Source organism: Oratosquilla oratoria, chromosome 28 (assembly GCF_046742065.1).
Source record: "Oratosquilla oratoria isolate Oo_2021 chromosome 28, ASM4674206v1, whole genome shotgun sequence".
Classification (NCBI taxonomy): Eukaryota; Metazoa; Arthropoda; class Malacostraca; order Stomatopoda; family Squillidae; genus Oratosquilla; species Oratosquilla oratoria.
The window spans coordinates 22,487,011-22,513,678 of record NC_134804.1 but is presented as its reverse complement, the minus strand read 5'-3'; the positions used below and the strand labels follow the sequence as shown (position 1 = coordinate 22,513,678).

At 43.1% G+C, this 26,668-nt stretch overlaps 2 protein-coding genes across 3 annotated transcripts; both read right to left on the bottom strand.

Annotated features, from left to right (window-relative positions):
• Window positions 1–3,943: 3,943 nt before the first annotated feature.
• Window positions 3,944–8,311, bottom strand: LOC143040256 (uncharacterized). The gene is made up of 2 exons (XM_076211019.1): window positions 8,104–8,311; window positions 3,944–5,273 (listed from the first exon to the last, which is right to left on the bottom strand). Exon 2 carries the CDS (start codon window positions 5,006–5,008, stop codon window positions 4,445–4,447), a length of 564 nt encoding a protein of 187 aa, XP_076067134.1. The 5' UTR covers window positions 5,009–5,273; window positions 8,104–8,311; the 3' UTR covers window positions 3,944–4,444.
• A 35-nt stretch (window positions 8,312–8,346) lies between these two features.
• LOC143040157 (uncharacterized) lies at window positions 8,347–24,565 on the bottom strand. Of its 2 annotated transcripts, none has more exons than XM_076210826.1 (2): window positions 24,449–24,565; window positions 8,347–9,404 (listed from the first exon to the last, which is right to left on the bottom strand). In XM_076210826.1, exon 2 carries the CDS (start codon window positions 9,306–9,308, stop codon window positions 8,745–8,747), a length of 564 nt encoding a protein of 187 aa, XP_076066941.1. In that variant the 5' UTR covers window positions 9,309–9,404; window positions 24,449–24,565; the 3' UTR covers window positions 8,347–8,744. The 2 variants fall into 2 exon arrangements, 1 of the variants encoding a protein (XP_076066941.1); XR_012967687.1 differs by lacking the exon at window positions 8,347–9,404 and adding an exon at window positions 16,870–16,926.
• Window positions 24,566–26,668: the final 2,103 nt, after the last annotated feature.

The following is a 26,668-nucleotide window of genomic DNA, read 5'->3' as shown; positions in this document are numbered from 1 at the left end:
GTTCTTCATCACTCATTCACACCATGTTAGACTGCTTGTCTGGTGGTGAAGAAAGAAATCCAACACTCATCTCCGGTAGCTACATCTGAGAACCGTTTCGGACCATTTGGCTCGAATTCAGCCAGCCATAGACGACAAATCCGCACCCGTTCGCTCTTCTGCTCTTCCGTAAGCAAATGAGGTATCCATCGAGCACACTTCTTCCTCAGCCCTAAATGTTCATGCACGATGTCATGTGCGCTCCCATAACTGACACCGAGCTCCAAGGATAAGAATCGAAGAGTAACAGTTGGATCTTCGTCAATGATGGCCCGCGCACGGACCATCGTTGCTTCGGTCACGGATGTCCGAGGGCGGCCAGGACGATGATCATCTTCTAGCTGCAATTTTCCGGCTGCGAAAGCTCGAATCCAGCGGGAAACAGTTTCCAGTGATGGAGTAGACTCGGGAAAAACTTGCAACAATTCCTCTCTGATCTCCGTTGCTTTCGAAAAATCCATGTTTCCGGTTAGAGAGGCAAACCAACAATGACGCAATCGCACAGCGCAACGATAAAATGTAAGATAGACAAACAGCGACAAGCTCAAACATGTAACAACAGGCAACACTTGCTGCCCCTTGCTCCCCCCCCCCAACACTTATAGTCTCTCAGCTACGAGTCCGACTGTCATTACTTTCTGATCACCCCTGGTATAAGCAGGCCACTCAACTGAATGAATCCTCGAACCATATGCACATTCCCTTTCAATATTAGGGATTAGGGTTGCGGTCACGCCGTTCCACCCTAAAGTACCGACAGTCTGAGCCTTGTTTAAGTCTAAAAACCCAAGGCCCATCAATTCTATGCCCATGGTTGTTGTTTTCTTGTTCTGTGTCACTGTCCTCGGAGAGAGGAGCGTTGTCTCCAGTCACTATCCGTCCTCGGTTGTACTTCCGTCGACCAAAAGCAAATCTTGCCTCATCAATTTGGATGGGGTTATCTGTTCTTCCGACCATCTTTCCTCGTTGATGAGAAATTATGGCTGTACACACCTCTCGGCATATGTTGAACCAGTTACAGTATTGGTAGATCAAAGGCTTTAACAAGGGTGATACAAACAAGGTCATCCTATTAAAACAACAGGGCAGGACTCGCAGTAATGGTTATAAACTGGACAAATTTAGATTTAAGGAAAGGCAAGAATTGGTTTACTAATAGGGTGGTCGACGAATGGAATAAACTTAGTAACCATGTAGTAAGCGCTGAAACTATCAGTTGTTTTAAGAAACGATTAGACAACTTTATGGATGGGGATGATAGGTGGTGATGGATACGGAGCTGCCTAGTGTAGGCCTTATGGTCTCTTGCAGTCTCCTTCATTCTTATGTTCTTGTGTTTTCTGCGAGTCGTTACTGTGGACATTGGTACATCCAATACAAAGAGAAATATCAATTTTAATATTTCACACAGGCTCAGGTTGCAGTGAAATTTGTTGTTCATGTCCGTATAATGGAAAAAATTTATTTCCTGTACGAACAGACCATGTAGTTTGACATCCCTTTCGAGGGCAACAAAACACAGGCTTGAATTCTCCTCCTCTGTTAACTGTTCGTCGAACGCGCTTCGACAGACACGTGTTTAAACCGATGTGTGAACGTGTGAACGTGTGAACGGGGTATTTGGTTGTCGAGCACCTTGGTTAAACCCCAAGTACCCCGTCCACACGTTCATACATCACTTTAAACACGTGTCTGTCGAACCGCGTTCGACGAACCGTTAGACCGTGTAAACCCCCTCTTACACTTTCTTTTTCCTGCATAACAGAGCCACATTTATGGCATGGATCTGCTTCTTGAACTGTATCCAAGAGATTGTGCTCTCTTAAAAAGACAAGTGCTGCTGCTTCTGTCAGAATGACTTCTATAAATCTCCTTCAGCAACATTTTGAAGTACCCTCAATCGATATTAACGATTTTAGGCAGAGGAGGAATTTGATTTGAGAGCTCCATTTGCTTCCTTTTATATGGTCAGGTCGCGTGAACAGGTCACATGTTTGATGGGTTTGGGCAGGTCACATGTTTGATGGGTTTGGGCAGGTCTCATGTTTGATGGGTTTGGGCAGGTCTCATGTTTGATGGGTTTGGGCAGGTCACATGTTTGATGGACAGGTGCGGGGAGCATCCCAGAGAAACACGGGTCACGCGGAAGACCTCAGGCTGCACCTGGGTAGGCGACATATGGCGGTAGACCTCACGCTATAGTAGCACCATAATGTCTTTGGTGGTTGACAGCGGAAATTTAGAGGATTTAGACTGAAGTATGCTGGCCATTTGTCAGAATGGATTTGCGAATTTTCTGAGACTTCTCTTTGAATTACGGATTCGAGTGTTCCATTTTTTCTTCAATAAAAACAATCGCATATTGATTCCTCACCTCTACCAGTTAACTGATGCACCATATCATAAGAGATATCTATAATCAAATATACGTCACTTCTAAAAGTTGACACAAAGAAAGACTGCAATGGAAAAAACTGAGGATGGAACTAAAAGTTTGGCAGTCGCGAACCGTGCAATGTAGAATTGGTGGGATTTCGCTATTTTTTCGAGGGTCCTTCATTTCTTTCCCACAACGATGACATGATGCAACATTTTTATCTATTTTTTCTGTAGATAACATTCTACATTGTAGATCACACGCCAAAGTAGTTTCATGATGTGTAGATAACACACTAAAATGGCACATCTTTTATGGTGTTATCTAGGTAGGCTTTGGGAGACGTATACTTTGATGCGTGGTGTCTCTTCCACATTTTCTCCACATTACTTCATGGGAATGAAGTGAATGAGTGAATGGTTTGAGGTAAAGGTGGGACTTCGTCAGGGATGTGTTATGTCGCCCTGGCTGTTCAATCTTTACATGGATGGGGTGATGCGAGAGGTGAATGCAAGGTTAGTGGGTCAGGGGTTGGAGATGATTAAAGAAAATGGAGAAAAGTGGGAGGTGAGCCAGCTGTTGTTTGCTGACGACACTGCTCTTGTAGCAGGATCAGAGGAGGGATTGAGAAAGTTAGTGACAGAGTTTGAGAAGGTGTGTGAAAGAAGGAAGCTGAAGATAAATGTGGGAAACAGTAAGGTGATGAGATGTACAAGGGGAGAGAGTGACAGTAGGCTGGAAGTGAGCATTAAGGGTGAGAAACTGGAAGAAGTGGATAGTTTTAGATATTTGGGTGCGAATGTGACAGGACAGGGAGGAGTGGGGGTGGAGGTAGAATGTAGATTGAGTGAAGCGAGTAAATGCCTTGGTGGATTAAAAAGTGTAATGAGAAATAGACATCTGGGAATGGATGCTATGAGGAAGTTATATGAAGGAGTGATTGTGCCAACAGCAATATACGGGGCAGAAACATGGAACATGAGAGAGGAAGAGAGAAGGAGTTTGAATGTGTTTGAGATGAAATGTCTGAGAAGTATGATAGGGGTTACTAGGCTAGAGTGAGAAATGAGAAGGTGAGGGGAACAGGGGTGGAAAGGGAGCTGGGATATAGGGTTGATGAAAGAGTATTAAGATGGTTTGGACACATGGAAAGAATGAGTGAAGAAAGATTAGTAAAAGAAGTGTGGAAGGCAGAGGTGGAAGGAGTGAATATAAGGGGGCGTCCTAGGATGAGATGGATGGATGGGGTGAAAGGGGTTTTACAAAAGAAGAATGTCTGTGGAGGAAGGACGGGAGAGGACAGAAGATAGGGGTGAATGGAGAAGGGTTGTGTATAGATGAGGCTGTGATGCATGAGGGGAAGTGGGTGGGGGATGGGGGGTGAGGAAGTATGTATGAAACAAAATTTGACGCAGCCCGAAGGTATTTTTCTGGGGGGGTCGCCGAATTCATGAAGTGGCCTTGCTGTGGATGTGCTGTGTGTTGCGACACTGCTTCTGACCCAGGGCAGTGGACAGGATGCAGGGATGACCCGTCATCCAGGAGGTGCCAAGATAGGAGGGAGGGAGGAGGGTGGAGGGGAGTGGAATATATGGGAAATGAAATGGGTGGGAGGGATTTCTATGCCTTTTTCTTTTTGGCTATCCCCCGTGTATGTATGTATGTATGTACTTCATGGGAGGTTAATGGAAAGGTTTTCTCAAGCTAGGTATCACAATGATTACACGATTTGTGTTAATACAATGTTTACACGATTTGCATTTATACATTCGCAGCTCACAATGAGAAGATTTAGCATATTGCCTTCAGTCATGCAGAAATTGTATCAATGGCTTCATTGAACACAGGTGTCATCAAATGCCTGAGAAATTAAATGTCAAGATTTCTGAAGCTGGATAATTCTTGAAAGAGGTTAATCACGATGTTTTTGTCAAATGTTGCCTACATCGTATGCGTAATCATTCAAACATGTACTCAAGAAACACAAGGAAAAGAGGAAACATAATTCACAAGAATGTATTTATTAGTTTAAAACCTTTCTCTAACGGTATTGGCATACTTGGACGACGCAGCCAGTAATTGCAGACGTCTTCCCTTCATCACTGGAGAACTCACTAAAACCCGGAGGGCGTCTTCTTTTCGGTCAAATGATAGGAAACACGAAGCCGTTTGGCGATCCTTATCAAACAGAAGACGCGTTCTGAACTCAAATGCATGTGGTGGTTTGAAGAGACGTAAAAGTTCATAATGAAGTGTGTCGTCTGGAATAGATGTATCCAAGTTGCTCACATGAAGGTAAAATCTCTTGTCGATATCGGCAATTGTATCCTCTACACAAGGATTGACGTCAATACTTCTGGCACGGACCGGTTTGCCGTAAATGAGTTTTCCATCGATGGTGCTGGCCGCATGCTTAACGCTTCTTGTACTTAAAAAATAGACATACGCTGAACCGAGGGAAGATCCATTAGAGTCCCTGGCGACTTTGCAATACCATATGGGTCCGAAAATCTGTAAGGTTCGTTTCAAGTCTTCACTTGTGATGTCAGAGTGTAGGTTGTTGAGAAACATGAAACACTCTACTTCAACCATAATGCCGCGAAGCTAAGAGTTAGATTTACTCCGGGAAACTTTAAGAAGCTTGTAAATGAAAAAGAGGTATGTGCTTAGTGTGGTGACAATAGTTTTTAACCACTGAGTGATCTTTGTTTTAACTACCGCCAATGACTTTCTGCAAAGAAACCCTCCGTGTAACTAAAGGGCTATGCAGAAGAGAGGTGTTCTCAGGAGAATGAAGTCCAATGATGTACACAAAGAGCCTGTGACGCCGCTTTCAACCGACCTTCCTCCTCACAGGCTGTCAAAAAATATACATATATTACATATCTTATTGTTTTTATTGTGCACGCTGAAACAAGCGTCGACATGCATTAGAAATATGCTTATATACTATTGCAGAAAAAGAATAACAACCTGAAATTAAAACTTCTGACTATCCTCTTTTGACACACAAAGAAAGATGAAAAAATTATATTAGCAAACCATGTGTAAGGGGGAAAAAGCCTTTGGTATATGTATGTATGTGAGACAAAGTAACATTTCTAATTGACGTGAACAGACTGTCTTTACAGTATATAACAATTCTGATATATACAGGGGAACAATTTATTCACATTTTCTGGTGACAGATTTATCTGCCAATTTAAAGGTTTTTTTCATGCCGATTTCAAATATACAATTAATTTTTACCTACATATTATAGTTATTCCGTAATTTCTATTTTCTAGTTTCCCCAAAAACTGCAATCCGGACGGACAGAGAGGGTGCTTGTAGAAAGCAAACACTTCACAGTACATAGTATTAAGATAGTAATAAGTGTTGTGCAAAATATTCATTTATTTTCAGGTCTCATGTTAGTAATGGCTTTGTCAAGAGGAAATTGTGTTAATGATCCAGACATCATCTGCTACATATGTGGCTGTTACATGCTAATTCTTCAAAGGAGCAATACATCAAACTTTGTGATCAGCACTTAAATGGCCTATTTTGATGTTCCTCTTGGCGATCAAGCTAAGAAGTGGGCTCCACATGCTGTTTGCCATAGTTATGTGGAGCATATTCGTGAGTGGACGAAAGGAAAGGGAAATGGTCTTCCTTTTGGAATCCCGATGGCGTGGCGAGAGCCAAAGGATCATGTATTTGACTGTTATTTCTCTCTGGTGAATACTAAAGGGATTGGTAAGAAAAATCGGCACAAAATCGACTACCCAAACATCTCCTCGGCGATCCGGCCAGTACCTCATTCTGAGTCTCTACCAGTTCCGATTTTCAGTGGATATGCTTCCTCCGAGGATGAAAATTATGTACCTGATATGGACTTCCACGGAATGAATTCAGAGTCTGCAGATTAATCATCAGACATTAGCTCCTCACTGTTTCAATCAAGAGAATTTGAAGGACTTGATAAGTGATTTGTCGCTCTCCAAGAAAGCTGCAGAACTTTTATCCTACAGGTTGATTGAAATACATGATTGACAGGTCGGTATGGGTATCATTACCAAGCAAAAGAGTACATTTGTTAAGTATGTACGCACGAGCGTGTTTTTTTTTGTTTTTGTTTTTTTACACAAGTGTATGTGTGCGCGCGCGCGCGTGTGTGAGTGAGTGTGCGCGCGCGAGAGTGTGTGTGAGTGAGCGTGTGCGCGCGCGAGCGTGTTTCTGCTTGCCAGTGTGTGCATGCGCACGAGCGTGTATATTAGCTAGAGCGTGAGTAGGCCTATGGGCGTGAGCATGTGCGATAGGTCAAAAATCAAATCAGTAAACCCTTGTGCATCCTTTTCAACAAATCTTTAACACTTGGTAAAGTCCCATCAGATTGGAAATGTGCTAACGTAACACCAATATTTAAGAAAGGGGACAAATCACATCCAGGCAACTACAGACCGATTACCCTGACTTCGATTGTGTGTAAACTGCTAGAGACCATCATTCGCGAGAGAGTAGTGAAATTTCAAGAAAAAAAAATATATATATGAAAGATTCACAACATGGCTTCCGTAGCAAACGCTCATGTTTAACTAATTTCCTCGGCTTCTTTAATGAACGTCTTTAGCAAATACGAGGAATGTAGATCAGTTGATATCATTTATCTAGATTTTCAGAATGTATTCGATAATGTTTCCCATAAACGATTGCTCGACAAATTAAAAACATAGTATCCATAACTAGATTAATGATGGGATCTATGATAAAAAAATAACAGTTGTAATAAACGGGGCCTCATCTAGCTGGCTCGACGTTATAAGGATCAGTTTTGGGACCCGTTTTGCTCTTAATATATGTAAATGATCTAGACGACGGCCTCCTCTGCAAAGTATCAAAATTTGCTGATGACACAAATTACTGGTAAAGTAACAACAATCAAAGAAAAAAAAACTCTGCAATTCGATCTAGAAAGATTATCAAGCTGGGCAAGCAAGTGGCACATGAAATTTAACGTTAACAAATGTAAAGTCATGCACATTGGAAGTAACAATGATCATATCCAATACCAGATGAATGGCGTAATGGGGATTCAGTAACTAAAGAAAAAGATCTAGGAGATTTAATATCAAATGACTTGAAGCCAAGTCAACATTGCTCAGTTGTTAAAACGGCAAATAAATTGGTTGGGTTAATCGGAAGAGTCTTCGAAAATAAATAAGAAAAAATGTTGCTAAACCTTTATAATTCCTTGGTCCGTCCCCATCTCAAATACAACTTACAATTTTGGTCCCCATACTACCAGAAAGATATTAGTAAACTAGAAAGAGTGCAACGGAGAATGACCAAAATGATACCAAGGCTGAGAAATCTGCCGTATGAAGAAAGACAAAAGTCTAAATTTATTCTCACTTTCAAAAAGGAGAATGCGAGGAGATTTAATCGAGGTTTTTAAAATGCTCAAAGGCTTTGACAACATCAATGTTGAAGATTACTTCTTATTAGACCAATCAAATACAAGAAGACGTCACGATTTTAAATTGGTAAAAGATTTTTTTCGAATGAAAGTAAGCATTTCTTCTTTAACCGGGTTGTTCATATGTGGAATTCGTTACCTTTCACTGTCGTTGAAAGTAACACAATAATAATATTTAAAAAATCGCCTAGATAAATACTTAAACTAATCCGCAAATAAAATATTATACCTTGCAGTGAAAGATCTGACAGCCCGTCATTCAATTGTAATTGGATAGGATAGTGGTAGCAGTAGTGTTAGTCCATCTTCTATCGCCTAGTTACCCTGTTTTCTTAACTGTAGCTTAGTATAGTAATCATAAACAGCCTCGTTAGGGCCAGTAGGCCTGCTGACGTTTCCTCTTCTTTGTGTTCCTTTGTGAAGGTCAACGCGCCACAGTGACTGAAAAATTAGAGGCAAGTGAAACTCGATCTTGAATATAGATATTTATTTACACTTAAAATATCACGAGCAAAGGGTTATAAAAAATAATCTATTATGCAAATTAAGCTAAATCATTATTAATCCATATTACAATTATCATATAAAAAGAACCTAGTAAACTACTTAATTGTATGAAAATCTCTTTATTTGGAGTCTAAAATTACAGAACTCAAACTGTATGCGCCCAGCGTGTTCCTGTGCAATCAACCTTACAAAACCACCTCACAATATTGCTATTGAAATCCTATTTCCCATAGTCTTGGGTTTAAGTTACTCATCACCATGGAGAAGACACTGGTGGTCGAAACCATTAACGATGTATTCAAAATATCAAAATCTCCTTTAAACAATTTACATATGCAATACAATAATATCTGCCTCAGACTGCTACACTTCTCGATGACAAGCATTTGCAGCTCTGCGAGAAGCAGCCATGACCTCTAACCTGCTCCCTCGAAGCTCGTAGCGGCCAGAAATGGCCCTCACTGCATCCTCTTGGCACCCGAAGGACAAGAAACAAGACCCTGAGCGACGTCCTTCTTTGTCACCTTGCAAACAGAAGCGCACCTTCGACCTCGATGGCTTCGCGAAGAGGTGCTTCATCTCCTCACAGAGTTCCTCGTAGGGGATAGATTCATCCACGTTTCTCACATAGACGTAAAACCTCTTACAAACAGCCACTTCCAGTCCCTTGTCAGGCAGGAGGTCGAGTTTTCGGGCACGGACCTTTTGTCCATAAACGAGACTCCCGTCGATATTGATTGCCAAGCGTGAGACAATCTCCTCCTCGAAGAAGCAGACATAGGCTGAACGGAGGGAGACACCCTTCGAGTCCTTTACGACCGCACACCACCACAATGGCCCGAAGACCTTCATTATCTCTTTTAGGTCATGGGTCTTGACTTCAGTATGTAGGTTCTGCAGGAACAGTAAGCAACGTACTTCGACCATTCCGGTCACTACAGGAGCTGCGGACAAGATTTAATGGGATTATTCAGTCCTTTCTAGGAGATGTAGTTTCCTCGTCTCTTGCTTCTCTTCACGTATCTTTAAGGAAAAGAAAAGATAAGAAGAAAAAATAGAAAAAAAAAAATAAATGCAGAAAGAAAAGGAAAGTATTAACGAATATGGACTTTTTTCAACAGAAAAATAATAAAACAAAATATAGAAATATGGAAAAAAGAAAATACAGAGAGGAACAGAAGCAAAGAAACAAATAAAAAGAGACGGACAGACAGACAGACAAGCAGAGACAGACAAGGAGAGAGACAGGCAGAGACAAACAGGAAAAGACAGAGGCAAACAGGCAAAGGCAGAGACAGACAGATAGACAGACAGAGACAGAGACAAATCGATAGAGATAGACAGACTGACAGATCAATAGACAGACACAGCGACAGAGACGGACAGACAGACAGACAAGCAAACCAGATAGATACAGAGACAAAGACAGAGAGACACAGACACAGACAGACAGACAGACAGAGACAGACAGACAGACAGGGACAGAGACAGATAGATGGAAAGACAGACTGAGTGAGAGAGACAGACAGACAGTGAGACAGACAGATAAGGAGAAAGTGGGAGACAAAGGGGCAGATAGACAGACAGAAACAAAGAAAAACACAAAAGAGAACGAGAAAGAATGAGAGAAATATACACCTAAAACAGAAACAGACATAGGCAGAAAAATGATTGAGACAGAGAGACAGACGAAGAGAAATAGAGAGAGAGACAGACAGGTAGACAGAAAATCAGCGAAAGCGACAGCAAATGAGAGAAAGAACGAGAGAACGAGAGAGAAAACGAGAGAGAGAACGCAAGAAAAAAAACAAGAGAGGAACCATAGAAAGAGAAACGAGAAAGGGAACGAGAAAACGAAAGAAAAAACGAGAAAACGAGAAAAGAACGAAAGAGAAAACGAGAGAGAGAACGAGAGAAAGAACGAGAGAAAGAACGAGAGATAGAGAACGAAAGGGAACAAGAGAGAAAACGAGATTGAGAAAATGGAAGATTGAGAAAACGAGAGAGAGGGGGAGAGAGAGAGAGAGAGAGAGAGAGAGAGAGAGAGAGAGAGAGAGAGAGAGAGAGAGAGAGAGAGAGAGAGAGAGAGAGAGCGATAGAGAGAGACAGAGAGAGACAGAGAGAGAGACAGAGAGAGAGAGACAGAGAGAGACAGACAGAGGGAGAGAGAGAGGGAGAGACAGAGAGAGAGAGAGAGAGAGAGAGAGAGAGAGAGAGAGAGAGAGAGAGAGAGAGAGAGACAGAGAGAGAGAGAGAGAGAGAGACAGAGAGAGAGACAGAGAGACAGAGAGAGAGAGAGAGAGACAGAGAGACAGAGAGACAGAGAGACAGAGAGAGACAGAGAGAGAGACAGAGAGACAGAGACAGAGAGAGAGACAGAGAGAGACAGAGAGAGAGAGACAGAGAGAGAGAGAGAGAGAGAGAGAGAGAGAGAGAGAGAGAGAGAGAGAGAGAGAGAGAGAGAGAGAGAGACAGAGACAGAGACAGAGAGAGAGACAGAGAGAGACAGAGAGAGACAGAGAGAGAGAGAGAGAGAGAGAGAGAGAGAGAGAGAGAGAGAGAGAGAGAGAGAGAGACAGAGACAGAGAGACAGAGAGAGAGAGAGAGAGAACGGACGAGTAACAGAGTGAACGAAAGAGCGAGAAAGAAAAAGAATAAAAGAGAACAAGACAGTACGATAGAGAGACAGAACGAGAGAGAGAGCGAGAGAAGTAATCGAGTGTAAGAGGCTCGTAGATAAGGCTCGTAAATAAAGGTAGACAAGCGAGATAGAGGAGTAGATGGCGAGAATTTCATTTTTACGAGTTGGATGTTTGATAAAGAAGAGTTCGTAGACGAAGGAAATGCACAACCTCGCTCCTTGGCTAAAAATTTACAAACAACCGCTGGGGACCCGATTTTATTGCTGTATTGTGCTGATGTAACAGTACGTAAATTAAGTCCGTAGTGCATTGATTTCGATATTTACTTGAGTAAGCTGTATTGTTTATGGAGTTTGTAACAGCCTTTCTGATTGGAGAAAGGCAGGAGGAGAAAATTCAATTGGTTCATGGGCGTAAATTTACGCCCTTAGGGGAGGTACTTAGATGTAAAAATAAAGATCTTTGAACTAAAATCATGACGTCAATGCAAACTGACCTAATGAACAAATTGAGGATTCCAGATGGGAGTCCCTTGGTGTAACTAAGACAATCACGTTGTAGGAGAATTCGTGAAGAAAATAAAGCAAAACTATCTACCATTTATGTACCCTCTCATATACTTATACTAAGTGGAACTTGACTAAATTGGATGATCTGAGGCATGGGGCCTACAGAAGAAAATAAGATAATTTGACTAAGTCGGATGATCGGAACGAGGGAGAGAGAGAGAACGAGGGAGAGAGAGAGAACGAGGGAGAGAGAGAGAACGAGGGAGAGAGAGAGAACGAGGGAGAGAGAGAGAACGAGGGAGAGAGAGAGAACGAGGGAGAGAGAGAGAACGAGGGAGAGAGAGAGAACGAGGGAGAGAGAAAACGAGGGGGAGAGAGAAAACGAGGGGGAGAGAGAAAACGAGGGGGAGAGAGAAAACGAGGGAGAGCGAAAACGAGGGGGAGAGAAAACGAGGGAGAGAGAGAAAACGAGGGAGAGAGAGAAAACGAGGGAGAGAGAGAGAACGAGGGAGAGAGAGAAAACGAGGGAGAGAGAGAGAGATAGTTAGACCCATCCTTGACTATGCAGTACAGTTTTGGTCTCCGTCATACAGAATGGACGTAAACTCACTAGAATCAGTACAGAGAAGAATGACCAAAATGATACAAGGACTCGGAAATTTGCCTTACGAAGAGAGGCTGAGGCACCTAAACTTACACTCTCTGGAAAGACGCAGAGTGCGGGGTGATCTAATAGAAGTGTTCAAGTGGATCAAAGGCTATAACAAGGGTGATGCAAACAAGGTCATCATAATAAAACAACAGGGCAGGACTCGCAGTAATGGGTATAAACTGGACAAATTTAGATTTAAGAAGGAAATAGGCAAGAATTGGTTTACTAGTAGGATGGTCGATGAATGGAATAAACTTAGTAACCATGTAGTAAGCGCTGAAACTATCAGTTGTTTTAAAAAACGATTAGACAACTCTATGGATGGGGATGACAGGTGGTGATGGATACGGAGCTGCCTAGTGTAGGCCTTATGGTCTTTTGCAGTCTTCTTTATTTCTTATGTTCTTAAAACGAGGGAGAGAGAAAACGAGGGAGAGAGAGAAAACGAGGGAGAGAGAGAAAACGAGGGAGAGAGAGAAAACGAGGGAGAGAGAGAAAACGAGGGAGAGAGAAAACGAGGGAGAGAGAAAACGAGGGAGAGAGAAAACGAGGGAGAGAGAGAGAGAACAAGGGAGAGAGAGAACAAGGGAGAGAAAACGAGGGGGAGAGAGAAAACGAGGGAGAGAAAAAAGAGGGAGAGAGAAACAACGAGGGAGAGAGAAAAAACGAGGGAGAGAGAAAAAACGAGGGAGATAGAAAAAACGAGGGAGATAGAAAAAACGAGGGAGATAGAAAAAACGAGGGAGAGAGAAAAAACGAGGGAGAGAGAAAAAACGAGGGAGAGAAAAAACGAGGGGGAGAGAAAAAACGAGGGAGAGAGAAAAAATGAGGGAGAAAAAACGAGGGAGAGAGAAAAAACGAGGGAGAGAGAAAAACGAGGGAGAGAGAGAGAAGAATACTGTGAATGACTATCATACAGAGACAGTGGTGAAAAGAGACGAAATACAAAATTATACGCAAAAGAAAGGGGACCATAGAAGGGAATAGTACACGGAGTAAACAGTGATAACGATGGTGAGAGAGCGAGAGAGAAGGAGACCGAGTGAGTGAGAGTGAGAAAGAACAAAAGAGAACGAGAGAGAGCGAGAAAGAAAAGAGAACGAGAGAGAGCGAGAAAGAAAAGAGAACGAGAGAGAGCGAGAAAGAAAAGAGAACGAGAGAGAGCGAGAAAGAAAAGAGAACGAGAGAGAGCGAGAAAGAAAAGAGAACGAGGGAGAGCGAGAAAGAAAAAAGAACGAGAGAGCGAGAAAGAAAAGAACGAGAGAGAGCGAGAAAGAAAAAAGAACGAGAGAGAGCGAGAAAGAAAAAAGAACGAGAGAGCGAGAAAGAAAAGAGAACGAGGGGAGGGGGAGACGGGGAGGGGGAGAGGGAGGGGGAGAGGGAGGGGGAGAGGGAGGGGGAGAGGGTGGGGGAGAGTGTGGGGGAGAGGGTGGGGTAGAGGGTGGGGAGAGGGTGGGGGAGAGGGTGGGGGAGAGGGAGGGGGAGAGGGAGGGGGAGAGAGAGGGGGAGAGAGAGGGGGAGAGAGAGGGGGAGAGAGAGGGGGAGAGGGAGGGGGAGAGGGAGGGGGAGAGGGAGGGGGAGAGGGAGGGGAGAGGGAGAGAAGAGGGAGAGAAGAGGGAGAGAAGAGGGAGAGAAGAGGGAGAGAAGAGGGAGAGAAGAGGGAGAGAAGAGGGAGAGAAGAGGGAGAGAAGAGGGAGAGGGAGGGGGAGAGGGAGAGGAGAGGGAGAGAAGAGGGAGAGAAGAGGGAGAGAAGAGGGAGAGACAGAGACAGACACGAAGAGACAGATAGAGACAGACAGACAAACAGACAGACAGAGACAGACGGAGACAAACAGAGAAGGAGACAGACGGAGACAGACAGACGGACAGACTGGTTGAGTGTCCTCGTGGCAGACAAGGTGGAGAGAAGGTTTGAGCGAGATGGTGGTGAAGGAATGAGAGACTTAGTGGAAAAGGAATACGAGTGAGGCAGTGGTGAAGAAGGAGCTTCAGCGAGATACAGGTAGAGAGAGATTTAGGAATAGAAAGGGTGACAAGGATGAGAATGGAGAAAGAAGTGGAAAGGGACGGGCAGAGGGACGCGAATATGGACGGGCAGGAAGACGCGGATATGGACGGGCAGGAAGACTCGGACATGGACGGGCAGGAAGACGCGAATATGGACGGGCAGAGACTCGAATATGGACGGGCAGAGACTCGAATATGGACGGGCAGAGACGCGGACATGGACGGGCAGAGACGCGGACATGGACGGGCAGAGACGCGAATATGGACGGGCAGAGACGCGGACATGGACGGGCAGAGACTCGAATATGGACGGGCAGAGACGCGAATATGGACGGGCAGAGACGCGAATATGGACGGGCAGGAAGACGCGAATATGGACGGGCAGGAAAACGCGAATATGGACGGGCAGAGACGCGAATATGGACGGGCAGAGACGCGAATATGGACGGGCAGAGACGCGAATATGGACGGGCAGAGACGCGAATATGGACGGGCAGAGACGCGAATATGGACGGGCAGAGACGCGAATATGGACGGGCAGAGACGCGAATATGGACGGGCAGAGACGCGAATATGGACGGGCAGAGACGCGAATATGGACGGGCAGAGACGCGAATATGGACGGGCAGAGACGCGAATATGGACGGGCAGAGACGCGAATATGGACGGGCAGAGACTCGAATATGGACGGGCAGAGACGCGAATATGAACGGGCAGAGACGCGAATATGGACGGGCAGAGACGCGAATATGGACGGGCAGAGACGCGAATATGGACGGGCAGAGACTCGAATATGGATGGGCAGAGACTCGAATATGGACGGGCAGAGACTCGAATATGGACGGGTAGAGACTCGAATATGGACGGGCAGAGACGTGAATGTGGACGGGCAGAGACGCGAATGTGGACGGGCAGAGACGCGAATATGGACGGGCAGAGACGCGAATATGGACGGGCAGAGACGCGAATATGGACGGGCAGATACGCGGACATGGACGGGCAGAGACGCGAATATGGACGGGCAGGAAGACGCGAATATGGACGGACAGGAAGACGCGAATACGGACGGGCAGGAAGACGCGGACATGGAAGCGCGGACATGGAAGCGCGGGCATGGGTGCGCAAGGAGCTTTGGACATGTGTGGGCTCGTGGCAATGAACAGGGAGACGTGGCGACGGATAGAAATTTTTATTGGCACAGAGAAAGCGACGGATAGGTAGAGAGAGGGAGAGAGAACGTGGGGGGTGGAGGAGGGAACGAATTAAGGGAGGGTAAAAGGCCAGAGGGGAACAGATTAAACCAAGAATATTCGTCATACGAAAAGGGACGCATTGAACAACAAACGCATTTATTTTTTTTTAATCACACACTAACATCACCGTGTGAATTCCCCGCTCCATCTTAGCAATGTAGTTGTAGTGTTTACCTTTTAGCTTATTTGTCCGATCTCTGTTTACACGTCCTGGTTTGTTTGCGTATCAACCTTGCGCGCTAGAGCTCGACTGCTCCAAACATCTTGGCGCTGCATACAGTAGAGCAGACACACAAAAGCAGCGAGAGCAAATTACTCTGTTCTACTAGGTTAAGAGACGAAGTTCTACGGATGAAGAAAGTGAGTGGTTGGGGACGAGGAGAGGGAAGAGGAGTCCTAGCAACGATTTATTCACAGACCCAGGGCAATTTCCCAACCTTGTTGCCGCGAGGCACGTGCCACCTGATCTGGCGACTTAGAGGGGGTTTACACGGTCCAACGGTTCGTCGAACGCGGTTCGACAGACACGTGTTTAAAGTGATGTGTGAACGTGTGAACAGGGTATTTGGTTGTCGAACACGTTGGTTAAACCCCAAATACCCCGTTCACACGTTCTCGCATCACTTTAAACACGTGTCTGTGGAACCGCGTTCGACCATGTGAACCCCCTCTTAAAGTACCCATGAAGGCAGCTACAGAAATTTTATATTGATTACAATTGACCATAATTGTACTGGTGGCATTTAGCTTACTTTAGCTACCAAAGGATTATTTGATGCATTTTCTGTTGTATCCCTTCGTTAGGTGATGGTTGAGCCTACACAGGATGGTTAAGAGCCTACACAGCCTACACAGCTTCGGCTGAAGCATTCACTCGTGCCTTGTGAGCTGGGACTATTGGGGCAGGTGACAATCACTAATGGTAATCTGAAACGAGTGTAGGATACAAACCTGTGCCGAGGATGATGCGAAACCAGTACGATTCGGTAGATGTTAGAATTAAGAAAAGTCTGAACTAAAATTGTCAGACAAAATATTATATACATACACAATACTAACGTACACAGAAGTGCACAAAAATACACATGCATTCATATCCATATATATGTACGTATACGTATATGGAAGTACATAGTGGACAACAGAACAAGGAAGGGCATTGATGTCGTCCAACGCTACGAGGAAAATGGACGACTCCGCAAATTTCCCTTACGTTTTGGTCGAATAAATGCTTAACGAAGCAAGATCTGTATGAAACGCTCTCTCCTGGTCTTCTAAGAGAATTGGTAAAGGTTCCTCTCGTCATTTTTAGGATATGCCGAGCTTGTTTAAACGCCTTGACAGTTCTACAGACCACTTAGGAACAAAAATATGAAAAATAAAGTAGGATATTTTCACGAAAATCTTGTTACATATTCACCTTAGGCTATTTTGCCGCAGTGATGGGTTCTTCTTCAGCTAAATCAAATCCCTTGACGACAGCTGGAAGAAAGATACCAATTGTAAAATGCAATCATAGTGTTAATGCGTCTCTCGCTCATTTTCCTTCTCCTATACATCTCGATGACCAAAAAATATTTCGTCCAGTTGCCCTCTAACTAATAATTGAACAAATAAAATACTTCTGTATCGGGGAGTAATCATCATTGTGATTTGGTTTCCGCCATAATATTTCATTCAGTTATGTTTAACCACTTTATAGGTTCTTACTCTTCTGGCAGAGCCGCCAGGGCTGTGGCATCGAGTTAGCCCTGGACTCGGGGAAACCAAGGTATGGACATTTCCTACCAACCCGAATTGCCTCTGCCTACCGACGCCATTTACATGTACATCCTACTGCGAAAACGCAAACATTACTCATGGTTTCTTTTCTTATTTGTCTCTACATACAATACTTATCCTACGATAAAACGCATCTGACGTCATCGCCATTGTAATGACGGGGCAGCAACAAAGGACAGGTTAGCATCGCATGGACCGGATTCGGGTGTCCGCAAAAAACTATTTTATATATATATATATATATATTATATATATATATATATATATATATATATATATATATATATATATATATATATATATATGTATATATATATATATATATATATATATATAAGTGCGCGTGTATGTGTGTGTGTGTAAATGCGTATATATGTACATGTGTATAGAGTGTATGTACGTGTACGTGTTCGTGTGTGTATGACTGTGTGCCTATGCGTTAGTTAGTCCGTGTGTGTTCCTGTGTATGTGTGTGTTCCTGTGTATGTGTGTGTTCCTGTGTATGTGTGTGTTCCTGTGTATGTGTATGTTCCTGTGTATGTGTATGTTCCTGTGTATGTGTGTGTTCCTGTGTATGTGTGTGTTCCTGTGTATGTGTGTGTTCCTGTGTATGTGTGTGTTCCTGTGTATGTGTGTTCCTGCGTTCCCTTGTGTGTGTTCCTGCGTTCCCTTGTGTGTGTTCCTGCATTCCCTTGTGTGTGTTCCTGCGTTCCCTTGTGTGTGTTCCTGCGTTCCCTTGTGTGTGTTCCTGCGTTCCCTTGTGTGTGTTCCTGCGTTCCCTTGTGTGTGTTCCTGCGTTCCCTTGTGTGTGTTCCTGCGTTCCCTTGTGTGTGTTCCTGCGTTCCCTTGTGTGTGTTCCTGCGTTCCCTTGTGTGTGTTCCTGCGTTCCCTTGTGTGTGTGTTCCTGCGTTCCCTTGTGTGTGTGTGTGTGTGTGTGTGTGTGTGTGTGTGTGTGTGTGTGTGTGTGTGTGTGTGTGTGTGTGTGTGTGTGTGTGTGTGTTCACTTGGTCTTTGGATCACGTGTTGGACTCGTGATCGACAGCTATTTCCCTCCTGGAAGAGAGCTCAGAGCTCGTAGGTCCGATCTATGGGTAATGCTATGACCTTGGGCGCGCGCACACACACACACACACACACACACACACACACACACACACACACACACACACACACACACACACACACACACACACACACACACACACACACACACACACACACACACACACACACACACACACACACACACACACACACACACACACACTCCCAACTCCCCGCCCACGAGAGTCAGAGTAACGACCCAAGGCACAGTGATACCGAAATAATTTCGGCCCTGGGCAGGATTCGAACTGGGTACTGGGAGCATTTCTACTTCCCAGTTCAGCGCTCTACCAACTGTGTGTGTACGTGTGTGTGTACACGTGTGTGTGTACACGTGTGTGTGTGTACACGTGTGTGTGTGTGTACACGTGTGTGTGTGTACACGTGTGTGTGTGTGTACGTGTGTGTGTGTGTGTACGTGTGTGTACGTGTGTGTGTGTACGTGTGTGTGTGTGTACGTGTGTGTGTGTGTACGCGTGTGTACGTGTACGTGTGTGTACGTGTACGTGTGTGTGTGTACGTGTACGTGTGTGTGTGTACGTGTACGTGTGTGTGTGTACGTGTGTGTACGTGTGTGTGTACGTGTGTGTGTGTGTACGTGTGTGTGTGTGTGTGTGTGTGTGTGTGTGTGTGTGTGTGTGTGTGTGTGTGTGTGTGTGTGTGTGTGTGTGTGTGTGTGTATATTTGCGTGTTTGCGTGTTTGCGTGTTTGCGTGTTTGCGTAAGCAAGTGTAAGTGCAAATGCAAGTCTAAATGTAAGTATAAGCGTGACTGAATTCTGTCTCTGCAGTCATCTATGGAACAATGAGCAATGAATGAACTTCACATTATCGTCGTCGTTTCCAATGATTACCATGAGTAAGTATAGTGTTTTTCGTGTGTGTACCTTAATCACCAAGTATATCTGAATCTACTCACTCGGATTTCCAGAACGAGAGGTAACATTACACTAGACATCACCTAGACTCGTTGAACATCACCACGGTTCCATTTAAAACTGTTAACATTTTTCTTTCATCTACATCACGACCAGTTACTGCCACTAGACTTGTTTATTCCAGCAACTACGTCTGCTTTCCAGATTTTCTACTCCAGTAACGGCTTCTGCCCTTCAAACATTTAGATAACGTTCGACGCATTTCAAACTTTCCAGTCGTTTAACAGACGGAGGCGCGGTGTTCCTGAACCTTCGAGCGAAGAATGATTGAGGCTGTGCTCGAATTTGATGCGGCAAACTTCAAGGAGATGGATGCATGGCGGTCTATATAGATTAATCGATGTGCGAGGATACCGAAAAATACAATGATTCTTTATTTTGAACCAATTTTCATATCTCGGTTCGGACATGGAAAAAGTGCGCGAGTGAGTGTGTGTAAGTGTGCGAGTGAATGAGTGGGTGAGTGTGAATGGGTAGGTGAGTGAGTGAATGGGTGGGTGAGTGAATGGGTGGGTTAGTGAGTGAATGGGTGGGTTAGTGAGTGAATGGGTGAGTGAATGGGTGAGTGAGTGAGTTTGAGTGTGTGTGTGTGTGTGTGTGTGTGTGTGTGTGTGTGTGTGTGTGTGTGTGTGTGTGTGTGTGTGTGTGTGTGTGTGTGTGTGTGTGTGTGTGTGTGTGTGTGTGCGCGTTTTCATTATCATTTTCCATCTCATTTTTTTCCTCCTTTTCCTTTTCCTCCTCCTCCTCCTTTTCCTCCTCCTCCTCCTTTTCCTCCTCCTCCTCCTCCTTTTCCTCCTCCTCCTCCTTTTCCTCCTCCTCCTTTTCCTCCTCCTCCTCCTTTTCCTCCTCCTCCTCCTTTTCCTCCTCCTCCTCCTTTTCCTCCTCCTCCTCCTTTTCCTCCTCCTCCTCCTTTTCCTCCTCCTAATCCTTTTCCTCCTCCTAATCCTTTTCCTCCTCCTAATCCTTTTCCTCTTCCTCATTTTCCTCCTAATCCTCTTCCTTTTCCTCCTCCTCCTTTTCCTTTTCCTCCTCCTTTTCCTTTTCCTTTTCCTCCTCCTTTTCCTTTTCCTTTTCCTCCTCCTTTTCCTTTTCCTCCTCCTTCGCGTTCTCCTCCTCTCCCCCTACGCCACCCCTTCTGCCTCATTTTTTCTCTTTCTTCCTTTTTCTTCCTCATCCTTTTTCTTCCTCATCCTTTTCCTTCCTCATCCTTTTCCTTCCTCATCCTTTTTCTTCCTCATCCTTTTTCTTCCTCTTCCTTTTCCTTCCTCATCCTTTTCCTTCCTCATCCTTTTTACTTCCTCATCCTTTTCCTTCCTCATCCTTTTTCTTCCTCATCCTTTTTCTTCCTCATCCTTTTTCTTCCTCATCCTTTTTCTTCCTCATCCTTTTTCTTCCTCATCCTTTTTATTTTTATTCTTCAGGAACAAGAAAGAAAAATAAGAAAAAGAAAAAAGGAAAATGAACAAGATTAAGAAAAAATAAAAAAAAACACGAAAAAGAACAAGGAAAAGAAAATTGAAAAAAAGAAGAAAAAGGACAAGAAAAAGGAAAAGTAAAATAAAAAAAACGAGAAAACAAAATACCAAAAAAGAAAAAAAAACAAGAACAAAAAACAAACGTTACAAAACAAGAAAAACAAGAAAAGCAACAAGACCAATAAGCAAGAATTTAAGCAGCCTATAATATTGCAACATCGCCCACGGAAAAACACATTGAACACATACGAACATACATACACACCACTAGGTCTATTCCTTCACGTGCCAAAACCATGAAATAATCAAATCCCAAGCAATACCCTTTCCAACATACATTATACTCCGCATTTAGATTAATACGGTCAATAATTAGATCACAACAAACAATTATACATCCTTGTAATGAAAATATGATCCTTTATATGAATGACTAATTAACTATATTTGTAAGCCTACCAACCCATCAAAATGCTTTGTCAGCAATTTCTACTCCGACAAACCAGAAGCGAGCCAGGGGGCCGGCAGTCAGTAGGTGAACAGAACGAGAAGGATCTACGGATTTGTATTCTAGACACCAATATAGAATAGAACTGCGTCTCGGGTGTTTAAATACCCACCGAACCATCACAAAGAACATCAATAAGAACAACAGTAACAACAGCAACAAGAACAACAGCAACAAGAACAAGAAGGACGAGAACAAGAACAAGAACTGGAGCAAGAACAAGAACAAAAACAACAGCAATAAAACGAACAAAAATAAGAACTACAAAAATAATAAAAACACCATGTTAAACAATAAGAGAAATATCATATTGAACGTTGACCCTTCTCATATTAGACGGTCATAATCCAGATGTACAATCGAACAACGAGAATCCATTCAAATTACGAAACAAGTAGAAAGTATTTACAGAATGTATATCAAATGTCATTAGGCCTTTTTCTGAATTTATGATTCCTCCAAGGTAAATAAAATTAGCCTATGTTGCCAGAATGTAGCTCAGCGAGTGCAGCAACATTGCTAAGTAACGAGGTTTCTTGGAGATGTAAAATACAGTAAAAATATATAAATAAAGTACGAGGTAAGGAAAGGAAAGAAATTGAGATGAGGATATAGAAAAAAGAATGAAAATGAAACAAAAGTAGTGCAGAACACAAGACAAAAATTGTAAGGAAGATTTAGGGTATTCAAGAAGGCCACACGATAGACACACGAAGGATATGGACCACAGGACTCGAAAGGAAATTATCATCTCACACAAACTATCGTATTTATGAACAGTTGCATACACACAGTCACAGTCTCAAAAAATTACAGTCGCGAACACGTGCACAAACACACACACAATGTATTCACATTTTACTTCCACAGGAGAATAAAGAGCACAGGATACATGCTTGTACACTCCTGAAATGTATCTCCGCAAGATTCTATTACTATTGGAATAGAACCTTCAGCTAAAGATGTTAATCACTCAGACCTGGATATCCTGTTCAAAATCATGGCCGGTATTCATGCGATATCCCGATAACGTTTTTGGGAAAACTTTTTTTTTTCTTTTTTTTTTTTATTCCACCACCTTGCCATTTTGAAATACTCTTTCAGCACTAGTAGAAGCAAGTAGAAGCAGGTGTCTAACAGTGAATAAAAAGAAAACGGAAGTGATTGTAATGATGACAAAACAAGAATGTCTAAGGCTAAGAATTCAAGTAGATGATGGACCAATTCATTTACCTGGGAAACATGTTAACTTGGGATGGGAAAAGCGACGAAGAGATAAAGAGAAGGACAGCCATAACAAAAAATAATTTCAACAAAATTAAAGACTTAGAACTAATCAAATTAACACGAGAACAAGAAAGGTTTATAAACTCTTACTCTATGTCAGTTTTACTTGGATAATTAGTAAAATGCAGGACAGAATAAAAACAGTAAAAATTTGGATTTGGAGAAGGATGCGGAAAATTTCATGAACAGAATTTAAAAATTAGTAAATACCGCATCAAACAGGAACACAAGGAAATAATAGAAACTATCAGGAAAAGACAGTTACACTTTATTGGACACGTCAAGAAAAAAAAACAATGAGAAGATACGTGTCTAACGGGAAAAATAGAAGTAAAGAGGACAAGAGGAGAACCACGCAGAAAATATGTAGACGGGCTAAGGACATCTGTAGGAGAAGAAATAACAAATGTCGTCTTGTTAAGAAGAGCCATGTGCAGAGAGCTCCATGGTGGCCAATGTCCAAGTTGACACGGAACACCGGTGAGGTGAGGTGTCATCATTAATTCGTTTTCGACGTTTCAATAGTTTCTGAACCCTTTGATGTAAGTTAATTTGATAATATGGATGAGCTGAGCTCCAAGTCCAAATAAAGCATCAAATGATCAGTTATCAAGAGAGAAATGGTTGATAGATTTGATTAACATTACAATAGTGAGCACAGAATACCAAAGCCATGAAAAGCTAGTGTATGGAAGCGAGTAATTTCGTTACGGGGATGATGATAACGAGCAAATAAGAGAAAATTTGAGTAACGAAAGGGTCAATAGAAGAAACCATTGTAAATGGTACGGGGATGGGAGAACAGACATTCATTGAGAAAACAAAGATAGAAAGACTCGAGAGGAAAACGAACAGACACAGGGAGAAGATCTGGAAAGAGAAAATCATGGGTAGAGAGGCAGGGCAGAAAAAGAGGAGAGGTGAAAGAGAGGGGGAAAGAATCACGAGAAGAGAAGAAAAACAGAAAGATAAAGGGAGATATGGGATGACAAGAGACGGAGAGAGACAGACAGATAGAGACAGAGTCAAAGATATACACACAGTGTGTGAGTGAGTGAGTGAGTGAGTGAGTGAGTGAGTGAGTGAGTGAGTGAGTGAGTGAGTGAGTGAGTGAGTGAGAGAGAGAGAGAGAGAGAGAGAGAGAGAGAGAGAGAGAGAGAGAGAGAGAGAGAGAGAGAGAGAGAGAGAGAGAGAGTGTGTGTGTGTGTGTGTGTGTGTGTGTGTGTGTGTGTGTGTGTGTGTGTGTGTGTGTGTGTGTGTGTGTGTGTGTGTGTGTGTGTGTGTGTGTGTGTGTGTGTGTGTGTGTGTGTGTAGGGGAAGACAGAGAGGAGGGGAGATATAGAGAAAGAGAGGAGGGGAGAGAAAGAGAGGAGGTAAGAGATAAAGAGGAGGTAAGAGATAAAGAGCAGGTAAGAGATAAAGAGGAGGGAAGAGAAAAATGAGAAGAGGGAAGAGAGATAGAAAGAGAGGAGGGAAGAGAGAAAGAGAGGAGGGAAGAGATAGAAAGAGAGGAGGGAAGAGAGAGAGAGAGAAGGGGAGAGATAGAGAGGAGGGGGAGATAGAGAGGAGGGGGAGATATAGAAAGAGGGAGAGAGAGAAAGAGAGGAGGGGAGAGAGAGACATGGACAGAGAGATAGGTAGAGAGAGGAGGGGAGAGAGAGACAGAGACATGGACAGAGAGAGATAGATAGAGGAGTGGAGAGAAAGAAATAGAGAGAAATAGAGAGGGAAATAGAGAGAAAGAAATAAAGTGAAAGAAAATTATAGAGAAAAAGAGGAGAGAGAGAGAGAGAGAGAGAGAGAGAGAGAGAGAGAGAGAGAGAGAGAGAGAGAGAGAGAGAGAGAGAGAGAGAGAGAGAGAGAGAGAGAGAGAGAATCTTTAACAAGTATTATGCATGCACAGCCTACTTACAATGTGTCACAAGAGCGTCATTACACAGGTCCTATATTATCCGTAAATATTTGTTTCAGCACATACAGTTTCACTGTCTTTCGTTCAACTGAGCCAGAACGTTTCACCCATACTGTGCAACCTAGAATTTAGAAATTCATGTGTGTATATTCTAAAGTTTGTACATTTTGTCCTTGATCATATTGTACAAAGTTCAGGCATGTCTTTGTGTACTCAATGAAGCAAGATTGATCATACCCTTAGGTATGATATTTGTGTTGTCATTTTTCCAAGTTATTTCGGAAATTATATCAACAAGATTTTTTTTACTTATTCTGTCTTAAAATCATTGCAAAATATGTAACGGTAAAGTGTATTTGTCTATGTGAACAGAGTTTAGAGTAAAGTGATGTGAACCTTAGGGAAGGAGGGGGAGGGAATTTATAACTACAATCACGCTTAGTCGATTAAGGATTCTGTCAGATTAGTAAAACAACAAAGGACGTTGCATTCTAAACGAAGACATGCTAAGCCTCCTAAACAGCATGATAAACAAAAGCAACATTTCTTTCATCTATACTTACACGTATCCCTCGAGTTTAAAACTAATATAGTCTTGTATAGATTCAAATTGGTTCAAATTCTATTCAACCGAAGAAAAAGAAGTAAGAATAGTATTAAAAAAATTGCTTTCTTAGTCACATTTTCTAAAAAAAAAAGGGGGGGGTAATATAAACCAAAGAAGATAAAGAGCATCGGGGAACATCTGCTTGCATAATCATCAGAGGGTTGAATATTCAACACCTGAACAGAAAATTCAACTCTCTTAAGTTGAACAAAAGATCAGATTCATTTTGGCCTTTTTGAACGAGCTTCGCATTATATTTGCATCGACTTTTAACCCATTTATGGTCGTGTTCAGCTTAAAACATTGTTCTAGATTGTACTCTGTGATTTTTACTGAGCTGACAAACTATAAACACGTCACCCTCATTCATACTAAACGTCTATAGGTTTTCAACCATACTTCAAGTTGAGTAGTGTCTCTCTCACACATATGCGGGGTGACCTGGATGGATGGAACGTCTCCCCTGCCTAAACTAAACGACAATCTCTCCAGTCTCCTCTTCTAGGTCCCTGACTTAGGCCGGCCACACACGTGTAGTTTAAACTGACAGTTACAACTGTTCAGTTATAACTGTCAGTTGAAACTGCACGTGTGTGGGTATCTCAGTGATACTGAGACATGAGCACACCCATATACTGACTGACTGGATGCAGATAAATGCCTCCTCCTGTATCCGTAAGCTGTCTACATCCAACTCTTTCAGCCTGCATGGAGTAGTGGGTAGCGTTCTTGTTTCAAAATCTGGAGACCTGGATTCGACTCCATAGATGTGCTATGCAGGTGTACACTAAGCATTCTATGGCTTCCCAACACCCCTCCGCAACGGCATACTTTACTGTAGATCGAATTTCACTGCTAACACATCAATATGGTCGACCTTATTACAATGGCTCGAAACTTCTGGAATAGTGGGTAGTGTTCCTGTTTCAAAACTTGGAGGCCTGGATTCGACTCCATAGATGTGCTATGCAGTGTCCACATAGCATTTTATGGCTTCCCAACCCCCCTCCGCAACGGCAGACTTTACTGTAGATCGAATTTCAGTGCTAACACCTTATCAGTATGGTCGACCTTATTACAATGGCTCGAAACTTTTGGAAACCACAACTACTCCATCACGCCTAGTATTACTGTATATATGCACTTCGTCCCATCTATACAGATTTGTTCAGCCAAATTAAGAAAACGTGGTCATTTATAAAAGCTGTATTGTCCCCTAGATGGGTCAGTGGTCAATACACACACACACACACACACACACACATATATATATATATATATATATATATATGTATATACATATGTGTATGCGTGTATGCGTGCGTGTGTGCGTGTGTGTGTGTGTGTGTGTGTGTGTGTGTGTGTGTGTGTGTGTGTGTGTGTGTGTGTGTGTGTGTGTGTGTGTGTGTGTGTGTGTGTGTGTGTGTGTGTGTGTGTGTGTGTGTGTGTGTGTGTGTGTGTGTGTGTGTGTGTGTGTGTGTGTGTGTGTGTGTGTGTGTGTGTGTGTGTGCGCGCGCGCGCTATTGTGGTGGTAGTGGTGGTGTGGTGTTAGTCTCCTCCTCCTCTTCCGTCTTTTCCTCCTCCGTCTCTTCTTCTTACTACTCCTCTTCCTC